At 37.5% G+C, this 18,110-nt stretch overlaps 1 protein-coding gene across 1 annotated transcript in view; it reads right to left on the minus strand.

Moving 5' to 3' along the window:
* Positions 1-438: 438 nt before the first annotated feature.
* LOC127654421 (voltage-dependent calcium channel subunit alpha-2/delta-2-like) overlaps positions 439-18,110 on the minus strand; it is a 282,058-nt gene continuing 264,386 nt past the window's right edge. The window contains exons 17-38 of the mRNA XM_052141606.1: positions 16,372-16,446; positions 16,190-16,264; positions 15,908-15,979; positions 14,043-14,114; positions 13,867-13,928; positions 13,163-13,239; positions 8,870-8,930; positions 6,992-7,089; positions 6,429-6,519; positions 6,047-6,109; positions 5,141-5,244; positions 4,585-4,683; positions 4,231-4,325; positions 4,071-4,118; positions 3,738-3,809; positions 3,488-3,640; positions 2,127-2,179; positions 1,912-1,967; positions 1,697-1,820; positions 1,356-1,465; positions 1,158-1,240; positions 439-1,032 (exon numbers count right to left, since the gene is read on the minus strand). Of these exons, the coding sequence (XP_051997566.1) occupies positions 925-1,032; positions 1,158-1,240; positions 1,356-1,465; positions 1,697-1,820; positions 1,912-1,967; positions 2,127-2,179; positions 3,488-3,640; positions 3,738-3,809; positions 4,071-4,118; positions 4,231-4,325; positions 4,585-4,683; positions 5,141-5,244; positions 6,047-6,109; positions 6,429-6,519; positions 6,992-7,089; positions 8,870-8,930; positions 13,163-13,239; positions 13,867-13,928; positions 14,043-14,114; positions 15,908-15,979; positions 16,190-16,264; positions 16,372-16,446 (1,851 nt within the window). The 3' untranslated portion in view covers positions 439-924. The remainder of the gene's footprint in view (positions 1,033-1,157; positions 1,241-1,355; positions 1,466-1,696; positions 1,821-1,911; positions 1,968-2,126; positions 2,180-3,487; positions 3,641-3,737; positions 3,810-4,070; positions 4,119-4,230; positions 4,326-4,584; positions 4,684-5,140; positions 5,245-6,046; positions 6,110-6,428; positions 6,520-6,991; positions 7,090-8,869; positions 8,931-13,162; positions 13,240-13,866; positions 13,929-14,042; positions 14,115-15,907; positions 15,980-16,189; positions 16,265-16,371; positions 16,447-18,110) is intronic.

Consider the following 18,110-nt stretch of genomic DNA (forward strand, 5'->3'; position numbering starts at 1 on the left):
TTGTGATAAGCTGTTCACAAGACAAAACAAACAAACAAACAAACAGAAAATCATGAGCTGGTGAAAATTTCGATACTATTTTGATCTGGGGAGTAAAATTAAATTAAATAATAAATATATGAAGCCCTTTATGAGTGATGAAAGAATGGTTTTGAGTTATAATACCGCTTTTATCTCAACATGAGTACTTCATTCACAAATGTGAGCCATTTTTTTGTTTTGTTTTCCTACCTCCTAATTTGGCTAGAAAAATCAGACCACACACAAGTGTCATTTCGGCGAGAAGTAGATATAGTGCATAAATAAAAAAAGATAATTGAATAAATAACATATATCCTCTTCCCTTTCTCATTAAATATCCTAATATATGGAGGTATGTTTTTAATACTCGAGTTGTTACTGATATTTTTTGATGATCACGTAAAGTTCTGCTCTTATTTTGCTGTTATTTTCCTATTAATGCAAGCTATACGGCGTCAGAATGTTCTGTAGCCTGGTAACTGTGCGAAACAGGTTACCGTAATGGATGAAGATGAGGATGACCTTTGATCTTCAACCTTCAGAGGCGGAATTAAGTGAAACTTGACCCCGTTTTGTGAGGGAACAGTCTGTGTCGTTTTCCAACACGTCTCTTTTCTGTATGCTTGTCCTAGCCGGCTGCTTGCATGTTTAGCTTCCTGTTTCGTAAAGACACATTTAGCTCCTCCCACAAATGCTCTTGATTGGCAGGAGACATCAAAGTTCTGCAACGGTCACTAAGTAACAACCTGTGAAGCTAAGTGGATGAAACAGTACAGCTTGGGCTTCCATATAAAGGCAGAAGGAAGTCACTTTATATTACCTATGACTAGAGCAACGGGGAGATAAAGGAGAAATGCAGAATTAAGGAGACAAGAAGGAAGGAGAGAAGGAGAGGAGAATGAGTTAAACAGAGGGGTGGACCAAAACAGAAAGTAGGAGGAGCTGTAGTAGGAGTAAAGTGAGGAGGGAGGGGCGGAACGAGTGACCCCGCCCACAATCTGATGTGTTCTCCTGTAAAAGAGAGACAAAAGTACAGTATTCTGGGTTTCTACTACATGCAATCATAATTAAGTTGTTAATATTAAAGAATGTTTCTTTAAAATCTCAAGTGGGTGCATGAGTGCTTGTATACGTACTAAAACATTGTAATCAAAACAGGTTGTGGGTCCTTTTCTATACCGGGCTGTGGCTATTGTCTCACATGCATTTGTTTCTTTGTCTGAGAAATGGAGGGTGTTAAGGAATATCTTTTCAACAATCTTAGATTATGTAATATTTCCAGAAAGTATGAAAAATGAATGAAAATCCATAAAGTTTTCGGTGAAAAAGGATACATTCTGTCTCCATCTGAGAGAGTTTCTCCATTTCACAGGAGTTACAGGAGAGTCTTTCAGCCACAACAAACAACAGGTTGGTGTTGTTTATTCTCTTGGCATGAATTAATCTGTAAAACAGACATATTAATGTATGAAATCAGCAGTTAATTATAAAAAACACAAGTACATTTATTAATTGAGACAAATGAACAGATTCTGATTTGTTTGTGGATCAACCAAAAAATCATTTGAGAAAGAATTATGATGCATCAGTTAATCTATTTTTTCCCCTTCAGGACAGAACAATCCCTTAGGAGTGGGTTATCCAGGGCTGTCAGTATTACAGAAGTGTGTCGGACCTGGAGCAGTTGTCACAGTCCTGAAGTATGTTGTAGGAGCTGTTGATGTTACTGAAGTAGAACTGTGTCTGTATCATCACACAGCTCGTCTCTTTGGAGTCCAATCCCTCAGCATATACTTCATCTACACACAAACACACACACAGACAATCAATCATCATATTGATTTACTTAAATGATGACCCTTTAAAATGCATGCATGTTTGCACACAAACCTGTCATGAACCAACTATGATAGGCAAATCCATACAGCATTTGGTGAAGCAGTGACCTACAGGCAACATAATTAAACAAAAAGAATTACAATTGCAACATTACTCCTGTGTGCATATATAGTATATACACATATTTACAATATTACTACATGTGGTATGTGTAAATAAGACATATGTTTTCATGGTGTGTGGGCATATGTATGATTTAAGCTCACCAGGCAGCTGCTGATGTCCACCATGCAACATTTAACACATCAGCAATTGTTGGCTGATAGAGAGAAGAATGATATAATAGCTAAACATCTAGTTATCAAATTTACACTTGATTTTGCATCCATCCATGAATCCAGCCATCAAAAATCATCCATAAAAAAAATCCATCCATCCATTCATCCATCTATTAAAAAAATCCATCCATTCATTCAAAAATATATCCCGTTCAACTATCCATCCATCCATCCATCCATCCATCCATCCATTCCATCCAACAATCAATCCATCCATCAATCCATACATACATTCATCCATACAAAAATGCATCCATTTATCCATCAAAGATCGATCCATCTATTAAAAAATCCATCCAATCAATCCATCCATCCATCCATCATCAAACATTCCATCCATCCATCCATCATCAAACATTCCATCCATCCATCCATCCATCCATCCATTCAAAAATATATCCCATTCAACTATCCATCCATCCATCCATTCCATCCAACAATCAATCCATCCATCCTTCCATCAATCCATACATACATTCATCCATACAAAAATGCATCCATTTATCCATCAAAGATCGATCCATCTATTAAAAAATTCATCCAATCAATCCATCCATCCATCCATCCATCCATCCATCCATCCATCCATCCATCCATCCATCATCAAACATTCCATCCATCCATCCATCCATCATCAAACATTCCATCCATCCATCATCAAACATTCCATCCATCCATCATCAAACATTCCATCCATCCATCCATCCATCCATCCATCCATCCATCCATCCATCCATCCAGCCATCATCAAACATTCCATCCATCCATCCATCCATCCATCTATAAAAATATCCATCCATTCAAAAATATATCCCATTCAACTATCCATCCATCCATCCATCCATCCATCCATCCATCCATCCATCCAACAGACATTCCATCCATCCATCCATCCATCCATCCATCCATCCATCCATCCATCCATCCATCCATCCATCCATCATCAAACATTCCATCCATCCATCCATCCATTCATCCATCCATCCATCCATCCATCCATCCATCCATCATCAAACATTCCATCCATCCATCCATCCATCCAAAATCCATGCAACCATCCATCCCATTCAAAAATGCATCCATATATTCAAAGATCCAACCCATTCAACTATATTGTATATCCATCCATCCATAAAATTAATCCATCCAGCAAAAAAATTGGCTGGTCTACTGACTGCAATTGCAACATAAAAAGTACAAAAATCCCTCCATCCAGCCAAAAATTCATCCATCTATCCAAATATCCATCCATCCATCAAAAATGAATCCACCCATTCATCTATCCTCACCACAAACACTCCACGTGGTGCGGCCCCAGTGTTGCTGCTCGGAACAGGGTCACACACTGACTGGAAGTCATAAGACTGTTTACGCTTGTAGAGGGAGTTGTTGTAGAGGGCGTAAAAGAGGGTGGGGTCAACCTCACTGAAGAACATACCAATCTACAGAGGGAAAAAGAAGGCCACAGAGTAAAGCCCATGGTGAAAAATAAGTGCAAATATAGTTTTTATTTGATTGCTTTCCTTTGTTCTTCCTAACCTTATTCCAGTGGTCTTTCTGATTAGACATGATGAGGAAACCTCCATCATCTATCAGATAGCACAGCAAGTCCTGCAAAGACAGACGGAGAGCTTAAAATGAACACATGTCTGCATTTGGATATATTTTTTATTTTATTTCTTTGCTTGGAAACAGCTTGGGAAAATTGTGAACAGAAGGATATCAGTATTGATTTCTACAGTAAATATCAGTATTAGCTGAAGTATAATATGCACATATAGAACATGACAAAATATAATTAATTTGCTAAGCAATTCATGTAAGAAACCCTTGCCAAACAAAACCAATGAGGAGAAACAGAAGCAGACTTACATCACTGTTGGCTTCACAGTCCATCTCACAGCCACTGGTTGGTCCACACTGGAGGAGAGGAACCAAACTGTGTTGATTACTTTGAAAATCAGTTTTTGTTTGTGTATTACTGAGCAAATATGTGTGAGCGTGCATGTGCGTGTGTGTGTGTGCATTTTACCGTTTGAGAGCTCTGTCGGTTGCTTTCAGTGTGGTTGCTCGCCAGTATCTTGAATTTGTCAGTCCAAGCTTCTAGATCAAGCTTTACACCCAAAACTTACAGACACAGTGTGTAAGATATAAAGATGTGAATTATGATCTGTCCCAAACATTTACACAATAAGAGATAAAGTGGCATTTTATGGTTTTCACTTTAGTCCATTTATAATAGTCATGAGTTTTACTGTGACAATTTTACAACATCTCTCTGACCCTTTGATAAAAACAGCCTGTTTTGTTTTTTATAACACATGCCGTTTTTACGATATTACATGCATTTATATGTTTTATTTGAACAACTGTGGTTCTGTTTTACCTGCAGGTTTGAGGTTTCTAGATCCAATGGTTATATCCACCGCTGTGCTAACCAGTATGCCGATAGTGTCGTTCTCTGGGTTCAGTATATCATCATTAGCTACAGGAGAATAAGAGCAAAGCAGCTTTAAAAAACGGAGCTATTGCTTATATCAATTTAATAAACTAAATTTTCCAGGTAGAAAAAATTAAAATTCCAAGTTCACTTATTAGGTAGAGTAACGTTGTAATATGTCATATAATTACTTTTATCTAACACACCACAGATTAGACCTTAAGGTCCAAAATATTGATGAGTGTGGATATATCTCAATGTTATATCCCAATGTTTTTTAGACTCTTGATGCTATTCAACGCATCAGTATTATGGTTTAAAATAGTGTTTTGTTTTTCGATCACAGGTGCCATCATTTCAAGTGAAAACGTTTAATGCATGAAGAAAAACATCATTGTGAAATTCACAATGTTGCGTAATCTTACATCTTAAGCAAAATCAACAGCTACAGTATATATGGTTAATTATCTCCATTTCTTCTAGAATGTAGAAATGTAGTTACCAGTGCGATAAGGTGCTCGGAAGATATATCCCTTGTTGTCCAGACTGCGACGGTAATAACTGGCGTTAAATGGTTCTGGATCTTCCTCCCATGTCTCAGCAGCCCTGATTTACACACAATCACACAAACTTTACAAACCTGGTCTCATAGAATGAACATTGTTCAATATACTTTTTTGCAAACTGACTTATACGTGCCGCTTTCTAAGTTTCGCTGCAGTTTCCTGGTGAAATAAACACTTGAGGCGCTACAACAACTGTGTGTTTTTATTCATTGTCGCATTTAGATTTTACGAAAACGTATTTTTCACTCTATTACTCACCCCCGCTATGTTATGATATCAAAACACACTTATTTTAATGCATGATTTGAATAACAATATATACACAATTCATATACACATTTACTCCTATATTATTACATTGATTTGGTATCTCACCTGAAAGAGCGCTGGACTTCGAGTCCAGTCAAAGCGCACGAAATTGAAAATAGCATAAAAGTGACACAAAATGACGAAGTTGCTTCAGTTAATGTGTGCTTTCATATTCTTTATTTAGAATTTGCATTTAAGACTATGAGTTAGGGTTAGGTGTTGGTTTTGTTAAACCCTCATTTATCTTTTCGGACACTATTGGTTAGGTTTAGTGTAAAGATTTAGGTTAGGGAGGTACGTTTTACTTATTTAAACCTACATCTAAATTCACCTTAATAACCTTGTCTGATTACAACCTAATTTTGCTCGGTTTTGGCGCCCCCCGCTGGACATTTCACTTTAAAACGGCAGCCAAACGTGTAAATGAAGCATGTTGCAATGCTCATGTAAATGTCATGAGGCCAGGCTGAACTTTACACTGAGAGCCTTTTCAAATACGACAGTGACAAAGATAGAGAAAGAATTGGACTTACTTATTTGGGAACACTCGTGTGACGCCTCCATCTGTAGCCGCAAAGACAGCCAGAAAGCCATACCTGGACAGTCACAACACACACACACTCAGTAATTTCCGACTAGGTGCATTTATGCATTGTCCCTAGTGAACAGGGCTTGACTGGGAAGAGAAATCGGCTCTTCACAGAAAATGTTCAGAAATGTTCGCTGTCCTTTTCTGCATATCACGGCGCCGTTTTTTGGTCCGTTCTGCATAACGCGACGGGTCATTTTACATTATGCCACTGACCGGCCCCAAAGTGTGTCGGCCCACTGGGAAAATGCCCGGTATGCCATGTTACCAGTCCAGCCCTGCTAGTGAATCTGCAATCAAATGATTTGTTTTGAATATCAACATACGTGTTGAGATCTTTTGTCTTCCAGACTTTATCAACCAGCTGCCTTATGATGCCTGTATCCAAGATGAGATTATGCAGCAAGAAATTGTCACCTGTGTGGTATGATGAGAAAAACATGATGACATATGTACTGATATCCTCAGACTAAAATCATTTTAACATGTATAATGTTTACACCTTGTGGCTTTTTAAATAAACAAGGGTAGAATTAAATAGTTTTTATTAAAAAATGCTGTCAATTGAGCTTAAATTGCATTGAATCCAGAACAGTCCAAGTCTGAATATGCGTAAATGAGATTTGAGAGCTCCGGTGGAGGGCAGATTTTATTGGCTAAGGCCTAAATTTCAGTCTGTTACTCACACAATGCTATTGCATTGCTTCAGAAGATATGTAATGTAGCGCAAAAGTCGAAAAGAGTAGTTTTACTGTACGTGCTTGTCCTATTTGGAGGCTTCTTTTTGGGTGAACCTCTTGGTAGACTGATAATCGTTTTGTGCATGTGGCCCCTTTGCAAATACCAGAAGAAGTGATGTACTAAAATTTGTGACATGTGAAAGACTGACATTGTTTGGAATCAGGTGTGACTTTCTCCATCAGAGCTATGAAGTTGAGCAGGAACTCAGTGTTGTTGTTGGACAGCTCCAGCTCTTTGCAGTATTCCCTGAGGGAAACACATGTTATTCCACACTGGCAGGACATACTGTGTATATATATATATATATATATATATATATATATATATATATATATATATATATATATATATATATATATATCTCTTTCTTGCACAGCTTTTAAACATGGACAGTTTCACCTAAACAAACAGCAGTAGCTTTTACACTAGGTGATATCATTGCTTTGACAAATATTTCGGCATGCAAAATCATACTGGACTAGTAATACTTGCTGTCCTATTTATGTATATTACATTAACACACATAAAACATCACAAATGTAGATAAACATATAGAAATAAATTCTAACTGCACTGCAAAAAAGTCCTGTTCTTGATTAGTATTTTTGACATGTTTTCCATTATAATTTTCCATTGCAGTATTTAATCTATGGGCAAATTCTTCCAATTGTTTTAAGTGTAAATGTCACAAACCTTAAATTGAAAAGAAGTCAACAAAATGTCACAAAATTCACTACAAAATATACAATGCTTCTCAGTTAAATGTATCTTGTTTTAAGGATGTTTAGATGTTGTAACTGGAAAACAAGACCGATACCAATAGGATGTTTTTTGCAGTGTATACGCTTTAAATTGTAACAGGACAAATAGAGAGAAAGATAATCATTCATAGACTCATGCACTTTTTTAGCTTCATAAGTGCAAGTCCAAATCAACCTTTCCCCTTGACACTGATGATACATTTAAGGAAATGAGGAGAACGCCATGCAAACACAGCAGAGGGTTCAGAGCCGTGGAATGGGATGAGGAAAATCTACAGAAGGTTAAAATAAATGTCAGAAGATACAGTACAATGAAGTAATACTAACAAAACACAGTAAGTACACAGATAAAAACAGTTAGTCGAAAATTGCTTTCTTAACTCGGGAGACTTAATGTATTCATCATTGTATTTCTTAAAAGCATCAACTTTGTCTCAGATGTTTCTCCAAAAATTCCTTAGGAGAATTACAAACAGACAATTGAGACAATTGTTGACATACAGTACAAAAAGTGTATCGTGCTATAAAAGATTTATTGCTTTCATTTGGTTTTGGTAATTTAATGAGAATTTTGAAATCTCTGACTTTTGATAGTCAAATCTGAGCACAGTTTGCAACACTCTTCTGAAGCTCTAGAGGAGTCAAATGTGAGATTACCGGGATATTTACTTAGGATACAAATTTGATGATTTTAAGTCAGCATCAAACTGTGTTTGCAACATATTTTACTTCCACAATGTGATTTAATTCCAAGCGAAACAGGATATTCAATGAGAAAATGTAGGATAGGACTTGATTTTATCCACATAAAATATTTGGATCACGAAAAGGAGTTAAAAAAATAAGAGGGCTTGGTGACGTCAGATGAAAGTCGTTTCAGAGACGCAGCAAGTTTTGATGAAAATGAGGACAAACATTTTACGAGGAACTGTGCACAATAGGACCAGAAACGTGCATTTATAATAGATAAATATGTTCAATTTTGATTTCAAGTTGAAAAAGAAATACAACTGCGGGATTACACAGATCTCATTTGTGATTTTTCATTCCTATGCGTAGCGATGGTAGAGTCTCGACAGACAAAACTCAATAAAGAAACACACACACACAACTTGGGTTAAAATGGAAAGACAAGTTACACACAACACACAGTGGACAAAGACTACAGTGGCTGCTGTATGTCGAAAAGAAAGTTAGAAATGGACGTATGCATGTTCACATCTAAACGAAAACAGGACGTGGTCACACAAGTCACACAAAGCTACCTGGGGGCAATGAACACATGTCCCTCTGATTCAAAAGTGTTTGGCAGGAGAGACTCAAAATCTGCAACAGAAATGGGCAAGATTATTCGGGGCAAGCGGCGAGCAGGGAACACAGGGAGGCTTCTGAGAAAAAAATTAACAGCAGCTGCTCTTCAAAGGGTGTGGGATCGCATTGGGGACGTTACCATAGCAACACTTAGGAAATCATGGGGGAATACCGGCGTTAGCCACTATGGTGCCTAGAATGGATTTGTCTTGGCCAAAATCACGAAATAGTTCGGAAAGCAGACACTTTGAGCCTTTTGTTTAGACTTTAAAATCATCAAAATTTCATTCAAATTTTGTGCTTTTAATAGTCGGAGAACTGACTCGACCCTCGGGATACAAAGCGAGATAAAGCGAGTTCTCAGACGTGATATCCACTAAGAGTGTGGCGTGTTGCTTTCTTTAATAACAGGCATCAACATGGCAAACTATTTTGCTGGGAGTAGGTGAGGCAGGGGTCCTGATGGAGGTGTTCGCCCCTCAGACTGACACCACGAAAGACTCCGGCAGACACAATCGGAGAAAGTGCCCAGCATTGTGAGGGGCAATAGAAAGGGCAACCCAGTTTAATCAAACTATTAAACATAATCCTGAAGTTATGCTAAAGCTATCCTAACAAATAAAGTTATACATGACATATTGAGCGAATATGTAGCCCTAAAAATGCCGTTACTACATTTGTGAATATGTATACACAGGTTATCTGTAAAAAAAGAAAAACATAAACTACTATTGTGCCCAGGTAGTTTCCCCCCAACAATGTCTTGCACTTTCAGGTCAGGTTTTTTGAAGATGTAGCGGAGCTTCCACGGTGGCAGTTTGGGGGGTGATAAGATGGGACAGTGGGGTCAAGCTGATGAGAACACAGGGGGTAAGAGGAGGAAGACAAACAAACCAGGCGCTACCAATCGTTCCGTCACCAAAACAACTGGAGAGGACCCCTAAATGAGGCCAACTAGCTGAGACAAATTCATCTGCAAGTAAGCTGCCTATTCCTGCACATTCTAAATTAAATTCTTTGATCAAAGTTTAAGAGACAACCTAATGAATCTCTCTCTCATTTGAATATCTGACTTAAAAGAAAACTACATTTCTGCCCCGTCAGCTTCAAGTTTAAAAGGATAGTTCACTCACCCACCAGTTTCATGTCATTTCAAACCTGTGTGAATATCTTTCTTCCATGAAACACAAAAGGAGATGTGTTGAAAGAATGTTGATTTTTTTCAAACAATGAAAGTGTGGCTGTTGAGCTCCAACAATTACTACATATTACATTCAATCTCCATTCACGTTCATTGTATAGAAAAGACCTGCATGCATCTTAAACATATTATCTTACTGTAAGAAAGTCATACGGCATTGGAACGACATGAGGGTGAGTATATAATTCCTTTAAGAACGACATACCACTGTATGGCAACATGTCGGCTTCTAAACAGACAATAGTATGCTATGCTCCAGGTGCAATCATACTGTAACTTCTCAACAAAGACCACTATAAGATCATACTTCCACTGTAGTTTAGTTTATGTAAGGTAAACTTCCAAACTAAAACCTGCATCTACAAAAACACAGTTAGCTTTAACATGGGGCTTTACCTGGCTGTGATAAACAGGCTCTACAGTAATAAATGCACCAATTTGAGAAACATACAGAATAATACTGTTAATGAGGAAGAAAGAGAGAGGAGGAGAGACAGATGAGGGAGAATATTCTATAATGAAACGGACACAGGGATCAGAAATATGTTTTGACAGCGAGACAAAGAACATTTGATATTTTCTTCAGAAGGGACCATAACATGGCTATACAAGTCAAGAGAGAGTCAGGGAAACAAAGAAATAGAGAGTGGTAGAAAAGAGAAGAAATGTTTGGGTGTGGGCCGCAGCAAGAGGATGGTGGGTGAGTGTGGAAGAGGAGGAGGAGAAGGAGAGAGAGGAAGAGGAAGGTCTTGGAGGCAAGGCGGGCAGGAGAAACAGAGGAGGCAAGCAGGCTGGAACAGGTGGACGTGGGAGTCAGCAGGGAGATCAGGACATGGGTACGTGGAGGGAAGTAGAGTACAAAGGTGGTGGACCAATATGGAGTATACTTGCCCTTGAAGTCTGATCCGTCTGAGGAGGAGACAGCAGAAAAGAAACAGGGGGGAACGGGTAAAGGGGAGGAAGGGGGTCACAGACAATATTTTATTCAATGACTGTTTGAATAAAAATATTGTTTTCTCAAAAGAAGGAAAATCAAGTCAATCGAACAGAGATGAACAACCAAGAACAGGAAATAAAAAATGAACAATCGCAACGAATACGAAAAAAACAAACAAAGAAAATGAATGAACTCCAGGAAGGCGGAGAAGAGGAGAGAATATTTGAGGACACGTGACCAGAATAAGAGCTAATGAACCTTTGAGATATGAATATTATGATGAAATAAAAAAAAAAAAATCACAAGCACACCTATGATCTAAGAGGAGCGGAATGCTTTGGTTTGGAAAGAAAGAAAGAAAACAGAAGGAAAAAGAATGAAATAGAAAGAAATATAGAAAGAAAAAAGAATGAACAGTCAAACGTATGACAAACATAAGTTAATGAAAGAATGAACAAAAAAAAGCAAACAAAACAACACAATAAACTGAACAAACAAAAATAATTTTATATTTAATTTATATAAAAAACTGAAGCACAAACAGCAAAGGAAATAACAGGGGAACAAACAAATTAATTGAAACAACTAAGCAATTAAAAACTAACTATAGATCAAACAAAAAATAAAGAAAATAAAATGAAAATAAAAAAATTTAATGAAACAAAACAAAATGAATGCATGAATAAACTTAAGGATAAAAAATAAAGAGTTAAGAATAAAAAATAAACAAAACAAAAGAACAAACTAAACAACAAAAAAATATGAAGACCTAACAAACAAAAGAAGAAAAAAGAATGGACAAAACAAAATTAAACAAAATCAAAGACCAAACTGAAGAGTAAACGATCAAACAAGCAAAGGAAAGAAAAGGAGAACAAGTAAATAAAATGAGAAAAAAACAAATAACAAACTATAGCTTCAACAAAAAATGAAAGAAAGAGAAAAAGAACAAAACGAAAGAATTAACAAACAACAGTACAAACAAACTGAGGGACAAACAAACAAAAAGTGACAGAAAGAGGAAGAAAACAAAACAAAATGAATATATGAACAAGACAAACAGTAAACAAACAAAATTAAGAAAGAAAGAAAAGAATGAAAGAAAGAAAGAAAGAATGAACAGAAAAATGTATGATAAACATAAGTTAAAGGGAGTGAAAGAATGAACACATTTAAAAAAGCACAAAGAGCAAAGGAAATAAAAGGGGAACAAACAAATGAATTGAAACAAAACTAAGCAATTAAAAGATCAAACAAAAATACATGAAAATAAAAAATTTTACTAAACAAGAAAGCATGAATAAACTAAAGAACAAAAAAAAAATAAATAAATAAATAAAGAGTTAAGAATAAGAGAAAATAAAAAATGAAAGAAAGAAAGAAAGAAAGAATAACCAAAGACATTCCATCTCCTGTGCAGGACAATTGCCCATCAGGGACCATTGCAGGATTTTTTTATTCTTATTAATTGACTGATTCCAAAGCTGACTGCAAACAATATGGCACAGTGTGCATTCACACAAATCAAAAGCACATGATAAACACAACTGAACAAAAAGCACAAAGCGGACAGTGAAAAGCAAAAGCATGCCTCTTTTCACACCTCGCTAACTTCAACGAAAACAAACAAAAACCTTTCCAGACAACAGATGCTCCAGAATCATCATTGTGAGAAGGAAGGCAGAGCATTTTTTTATGTTTTGGCAAAAGGAAAAATAATAGCACATGGTCACCATTATTTTCAACTCAGTAAACACAGTAAAACCACAGCTTTCACCTCGCTGGTTTTCATTGAGGGTTTTTTCTTATCATCCGTGCAGAGAAAGAAAAATCACCTCAGTACAGAACGGTATGAAGACAGAGGGGAAGAGGGGAGAGGAGGGGTGGGGATTTATAGAAAATACATCCACTCTTGTCTCTCAATGTTGACGAGCTGGAAATTGCAGCGACAGCTTCTGGAATCCACACTCGCACCGGACGTCAGTCATGGAGGTGGAGTCTTCGCTAATTGGACGAGGGGGGTTAAGGGGTGCGGGGCAAGGGACAGGACATTTTTTGGGAAGAAAGAAAGGTGAGCAGTGTTTGCATTAGGCTGCTCCTTGTACTTACACTGGACTTGGAGTATCTGGTCGCTCAGGTTGGCCTTGATGTGATTCTCACTGTAGGTTGGCAGAACTAAACCAAGACTGCAAAAAAGGAAAGGTGGATATTAATATATACAATTTGAATATCTTTGAAATATAAATCACATCATTCACACTAAAATCCAATATGACAAATTCCTGTTAAAAAGACCTATTTAAAAATCATGAATTTCCACGCTGGTCAAGACTAGTTTATACTGGTTAGTGGTGTTTTGGTGCTAGTCTCGATTGTTGACCAGTATAGCATTGCCGTTCACCACCAAACACTTGCTGGTTAGTATTAAAGGTGATACAAGACATTTTTTGGATGTTAAAATACTTTTGTTTATCTCTACATTATTGTAGTTTAACCATACATCAAACAAAAACTTGTCAGAGGGATAAGAAAAATAAACTTAATTCAATATTTATGCATTCTCTGAAAACAAGTCTTATTATCATGTTAAGTCAATCTGTATGGTTTTTTAGATATTTTAAATGGAAAATAAGACAAAAGCACTGATTAAGAAAATTATTTTTGAAGTACACAAGACTGACAAAATGTCTTTTGATTCATTGCTTTATCCCGTTGACCCTGGTTAGGATATTCAAGTCAGGAGATTTGAATAAAAGGTTACTAAAATCAACAGAAATGAAACCATCGAGAATGGACGAGCATGTGGCCTCCACCTGTAATCTGTGCCCTCCACTGGAGACCATATATATGTCCTCATGGCCTCATCAATGTAACGCTACAAGTATGAATAAAAACAAAGAACTGTTTTAGACAAGTGGAAAATTCCCAACCAAATGCAACATGTTCATAATGCCAATATGACTACATATTAAGAGGGAACGTCGCAAACCTCATCGACAGATTTCACTAGTGTCTTGATCTTCCTCTGGCCTGGTCTGCCGTCAATCATTTGACGCCGAATCTACAAGAGGAGAAAACAAGAGAGACAAAGAAAAAAAATAACTCTCAGTCACTTTATTTTACTATCCTTTATACAGTTACCAACAGTAGACCTAAGCACATTTAAGGGGGTGTTCATACTGAACGTGTCCTTGCACTAAAGAAGCCAGAATCAGTGCAATGAATAGTACACTTAGGCTCTCACAGCTCTCGAGCTGCATTTGTAAAAGTTGAAGATTGTTTTTGCTTGACACGACATCTAAAAACATGGCGCTCCTGTGCGGGACGTTGAAAAACCCCCAGCAAGACACGGTGTAATGGTCAATGACGTCCGTCTAGCGTGTCCGTCTCTGTTTACATAGTTTTACTTTTTGTAAAATAATTTTGAAAAATACTTTTCAAATTATAAATCAAATAGTTTTAACTACAACTCAAAATGTTTTTGTAAGCTATGTGTGGCAGGGCGGAGGGCAGGGCCGGGTCGTGATGTTGCACACCCGGCCCCTAATCAGGCTAATCAAGCCTCCGAGTGGGATAAAGGCTGATGAAGGACGGCGGTGCGAGAGAGAGAGAGAGAGAGAGAGAGAGAGAGAGAGAGAGAGATTTACGGACAGCTGTTCAACACCTGTGTGTGTGTGTTTGTCTTCTTGGTTCTGTTTATAATTAAAATATGATTTATATCGTCAAGCCAGTTCTCGCCTCCTCCTTTCCCGTTAATCCCTTTACACTGGTGCCGAAAACCGGGAAGGAGGAGGAATGCGCCATAGTGGATTTCCTGCCAATACCATCCACCCCAAAGGAGCAGCCGAGGCCATCCACTGGAGGACGGAGGAGCCCGGCCGCCTGGAAGCGGCGGAACGGCCGCCAACCACGAGGGGAGGAAGGGCTCCTAACAAACTGCCTGGAGCAGTTACCGCTCCCAGGGGCAGGGGAGACCCCCTACCATCCACCAAAAACTGCCTCCGATCCACCCGGGGAGGAGCGGCTGTCATCCGCTAGAGGGTGGAGGAGTGGCCGAGGGCCAAGCTACGGCGTATCAGAGAACCGGCGAGTAAGTGTTATTTTTCTTCTCCTCTCTCTCTCCCGCTTCCGCTATGCGTTGACCTTTCCCTCTCTTTTAAATTTTACTTTGGTTTTTAGGGGGTACTGCACTGTTAAATGGAGTACACCCTGTGTTTTTAATTATTGTTGTTTCCCTCCCCCTGTCCCCTCCCAGATTCAGGAAGGCGGGGATGATCTGCTGGCAGACGAGGCGGCCTGAGAGACAGAGGGAGGAATGTGGCAGGGCAGAGGGTGGGGCCGGGTCGTGATTATTATAACATTATTATTTGAAAACAAGTCTTATCATCTTATGCTATTTGCTTTTTCAAATTAATTGAACTTTTTCAAGTTAATCAGATATATTGGTGATCATACTGATATTTACCAATATTGCAATTCTTTAAAATTATTGTTATTGTTCTGATTAGCCTGATATTAAAAAGGGCTTATTTTTCCCAATTCAACAATAAACTGGTTTTCTAATGCTAGGTTTGCAAAGAATATAAACATTTTACTTATCATATTACATATCATACATTTCATGTTGCACATTATAATGCTTCTGGATTAAGATATTTTGTATGAAAAAGTCTAGTTTTTAATTATTGTCACTCATATAACCAATCAGCGATAACAACATCTGCTTTCTGTCTCTGTCAATTTTTAGGAATTTTTTACATGTATCATCCCAAGTGACTTGCTGTCATTTAATCACTTTTTTGTTATTTATTTACGTGGCACATTCAACTATTTGCAGGTGAGAAGGATATTTACATCTTCTTTGTTTCGGTCTGGGAGTTCAGCATCCAAGAAGTCCAGCGTGACTGGCTCTCTGAAGTTAATGATCTGAACGAGTCCATCAGAAGAAAGGAATTATTATAAAGGGTCGGGATAAACATGGCAAGTTGGAGACTGGAGCAAAAAAGTAAAAAAAATAAAATAAATATATAATATATATATATATATATATATATATATATATATATATATATATATATATATATATATATATGTATGTATATAAAAATAAATATAAAAACCATTTGGCTTTCTCACCTTAGGCTGTAGGTTTGGATGAAGGAGAACATAGCCATTGGGATCTATGGCGAATGTGTAACCGTTGGCTCCAAGCTGTGTAAAGACACATGAATACAAGAGGTAGAGAAAAGATTTATGATCAAGGTGTGTGTGTTTTAGAAAGAATGTGAAAGGGATGGACAGTAAGAGAGAAGCGTTACCTTATACCGCGGTGTGAGTTCTTTAATTTCACTGAGGGCGATGTCTACACCCATGACTCCAAGTATCAGCTGATTCTGCAAAAAGAGACCAACAGGAAAGTATACGATTGAGAAGCTTTTAAAATAAAAGACCACAAGGGGGCAGAATTGATATATGACAAAACTATAGGTTACATAACAGTCAAGGGCCTTGTTTCCCAAATGATGTCTTTCATAGCTTACATAATTTATTATGAGACATTTTCTGTTGTTCTTGGAAGTATTTTCAGACCTGTCGAGCACATGTCTTTGCTTTCATATTATATACGCTGTTATGTAGCAGTTCATTATTGACATTAGTGGTTATGAACAATTATCAATTGTGGTCAGACAAATTCATATGACATAGGAGATCGATCAATTCAGGTCCAAATAAAGTGAGAAATGATTGTGCCTCCAAGATAAATAACCTTTATGCGATGGTATGTAATGTGCTGAATTATAATGAAGTCTCCATTAATCACATACTGCTAGGACAGTTATTCTATAGGAAAGGTTACCCATTTATCAATACACAATACGAGATATTTAATATGTGCAAACACATGGATTGAACTTTGGACCTTGAAACCAAACAGGCAATGCTCAACGTGTAGTTCTGACTTCAGGGTGAAAACTTAATTTCAGGTGTTACAATAAATACATTTTCTCAGGTTTGTCCTGTTTGGGTATTATGCAGTAATGGTGTATATTGTTTTAGCCACAATGATCATTTTCAACATTAGATTTCTTATATTTATGTTTTACTGTATACAGGGTTTGAAATGAACTTTTTGACTTACCGGCTACTGTGGCTAGTAGTTTCCCAAGGTCACTAGCCACTCAACCTTTTCACTAACCAAAATCCCCCACCTCGCAAAAAGTGATAAAAGTAAATGGAGACTGTAACTGCATGCATTTGTTTGGATATTTTATTTGAACAAGAATGATATGAGTTCAGCAGGACACAGGCCTAATGGTTTAAGGTACCTATTAAATTTCCAAAGGCAAATGCAGTTAGAACAGGAGTAGGACAGAAAGTTTAGCATTGATCTACCATTGTTTAACAGTGGCATTTGTAATGACAAGGCCATTATGTAAGACCATAGGTGGCCTCTAGTGTGGTTAGGTTAATGGTAACCTAACCAGGCTAATATCCTAAACACATTTAGAAACCTTTAATTATAAATGGTCTGCACTTATATAAATGATAGATTTAATATGAATTATACAAGTTACCAGTTAGTGTTCCTGCAATAAAAATAGATATATTTAAGCAAGGATGATGTTGCAATTGTCTCCTCTTTACCTCGTCCTCTTTACCTGTGGTTTATAATGTATGTTAAGCAGTTTGAGAGGTTTGATTTCCTCCATATAGTGCTTTATACTAGAATGTTCTCAGACTAATTAAAATAAGTCGCATAAGTTTTGTGTCTTCTGTTTCACTCTAGCAATCTTATCTCTGGAGCGCGCTGCGGCGGTTCACGCATAAGCACTCTTCATTCGCCCCGCACAGATGCGCGTGTAAGTTATGAGAGGCTTGATTACACTTAAAATTTCCTCTGGCATCAGCTCCGAGTCACCTGACATTAATAAAATATTCAATTTGGAAAATTACCCTGAAAAAAATGGCACCCACCAAAGAGGCTAGTAAGAGTGACAGAATTACCCGCCACAGCTGATTTTTACCTGCATTTGGCTGGTTGGCGGGTGTTCATTTC

The sequence above is a fragment of the Xyrauchen texanus genome, chromosome 13 (assembly GCF_025860055.1).
Source record: "Xyrauchen texanus isolate HMW12.3.18 chromosome 13, RBS_HiC_50CHRs, whole genome shotgun sequence".
In the NCBI taxonomy this organism is placed as follows: Eukaryota; Metazoa; Chordata; class Actinopteri; order Cypriniformes; family Catostomidae; genus Xyrauchen; species Xyrauchen texanus.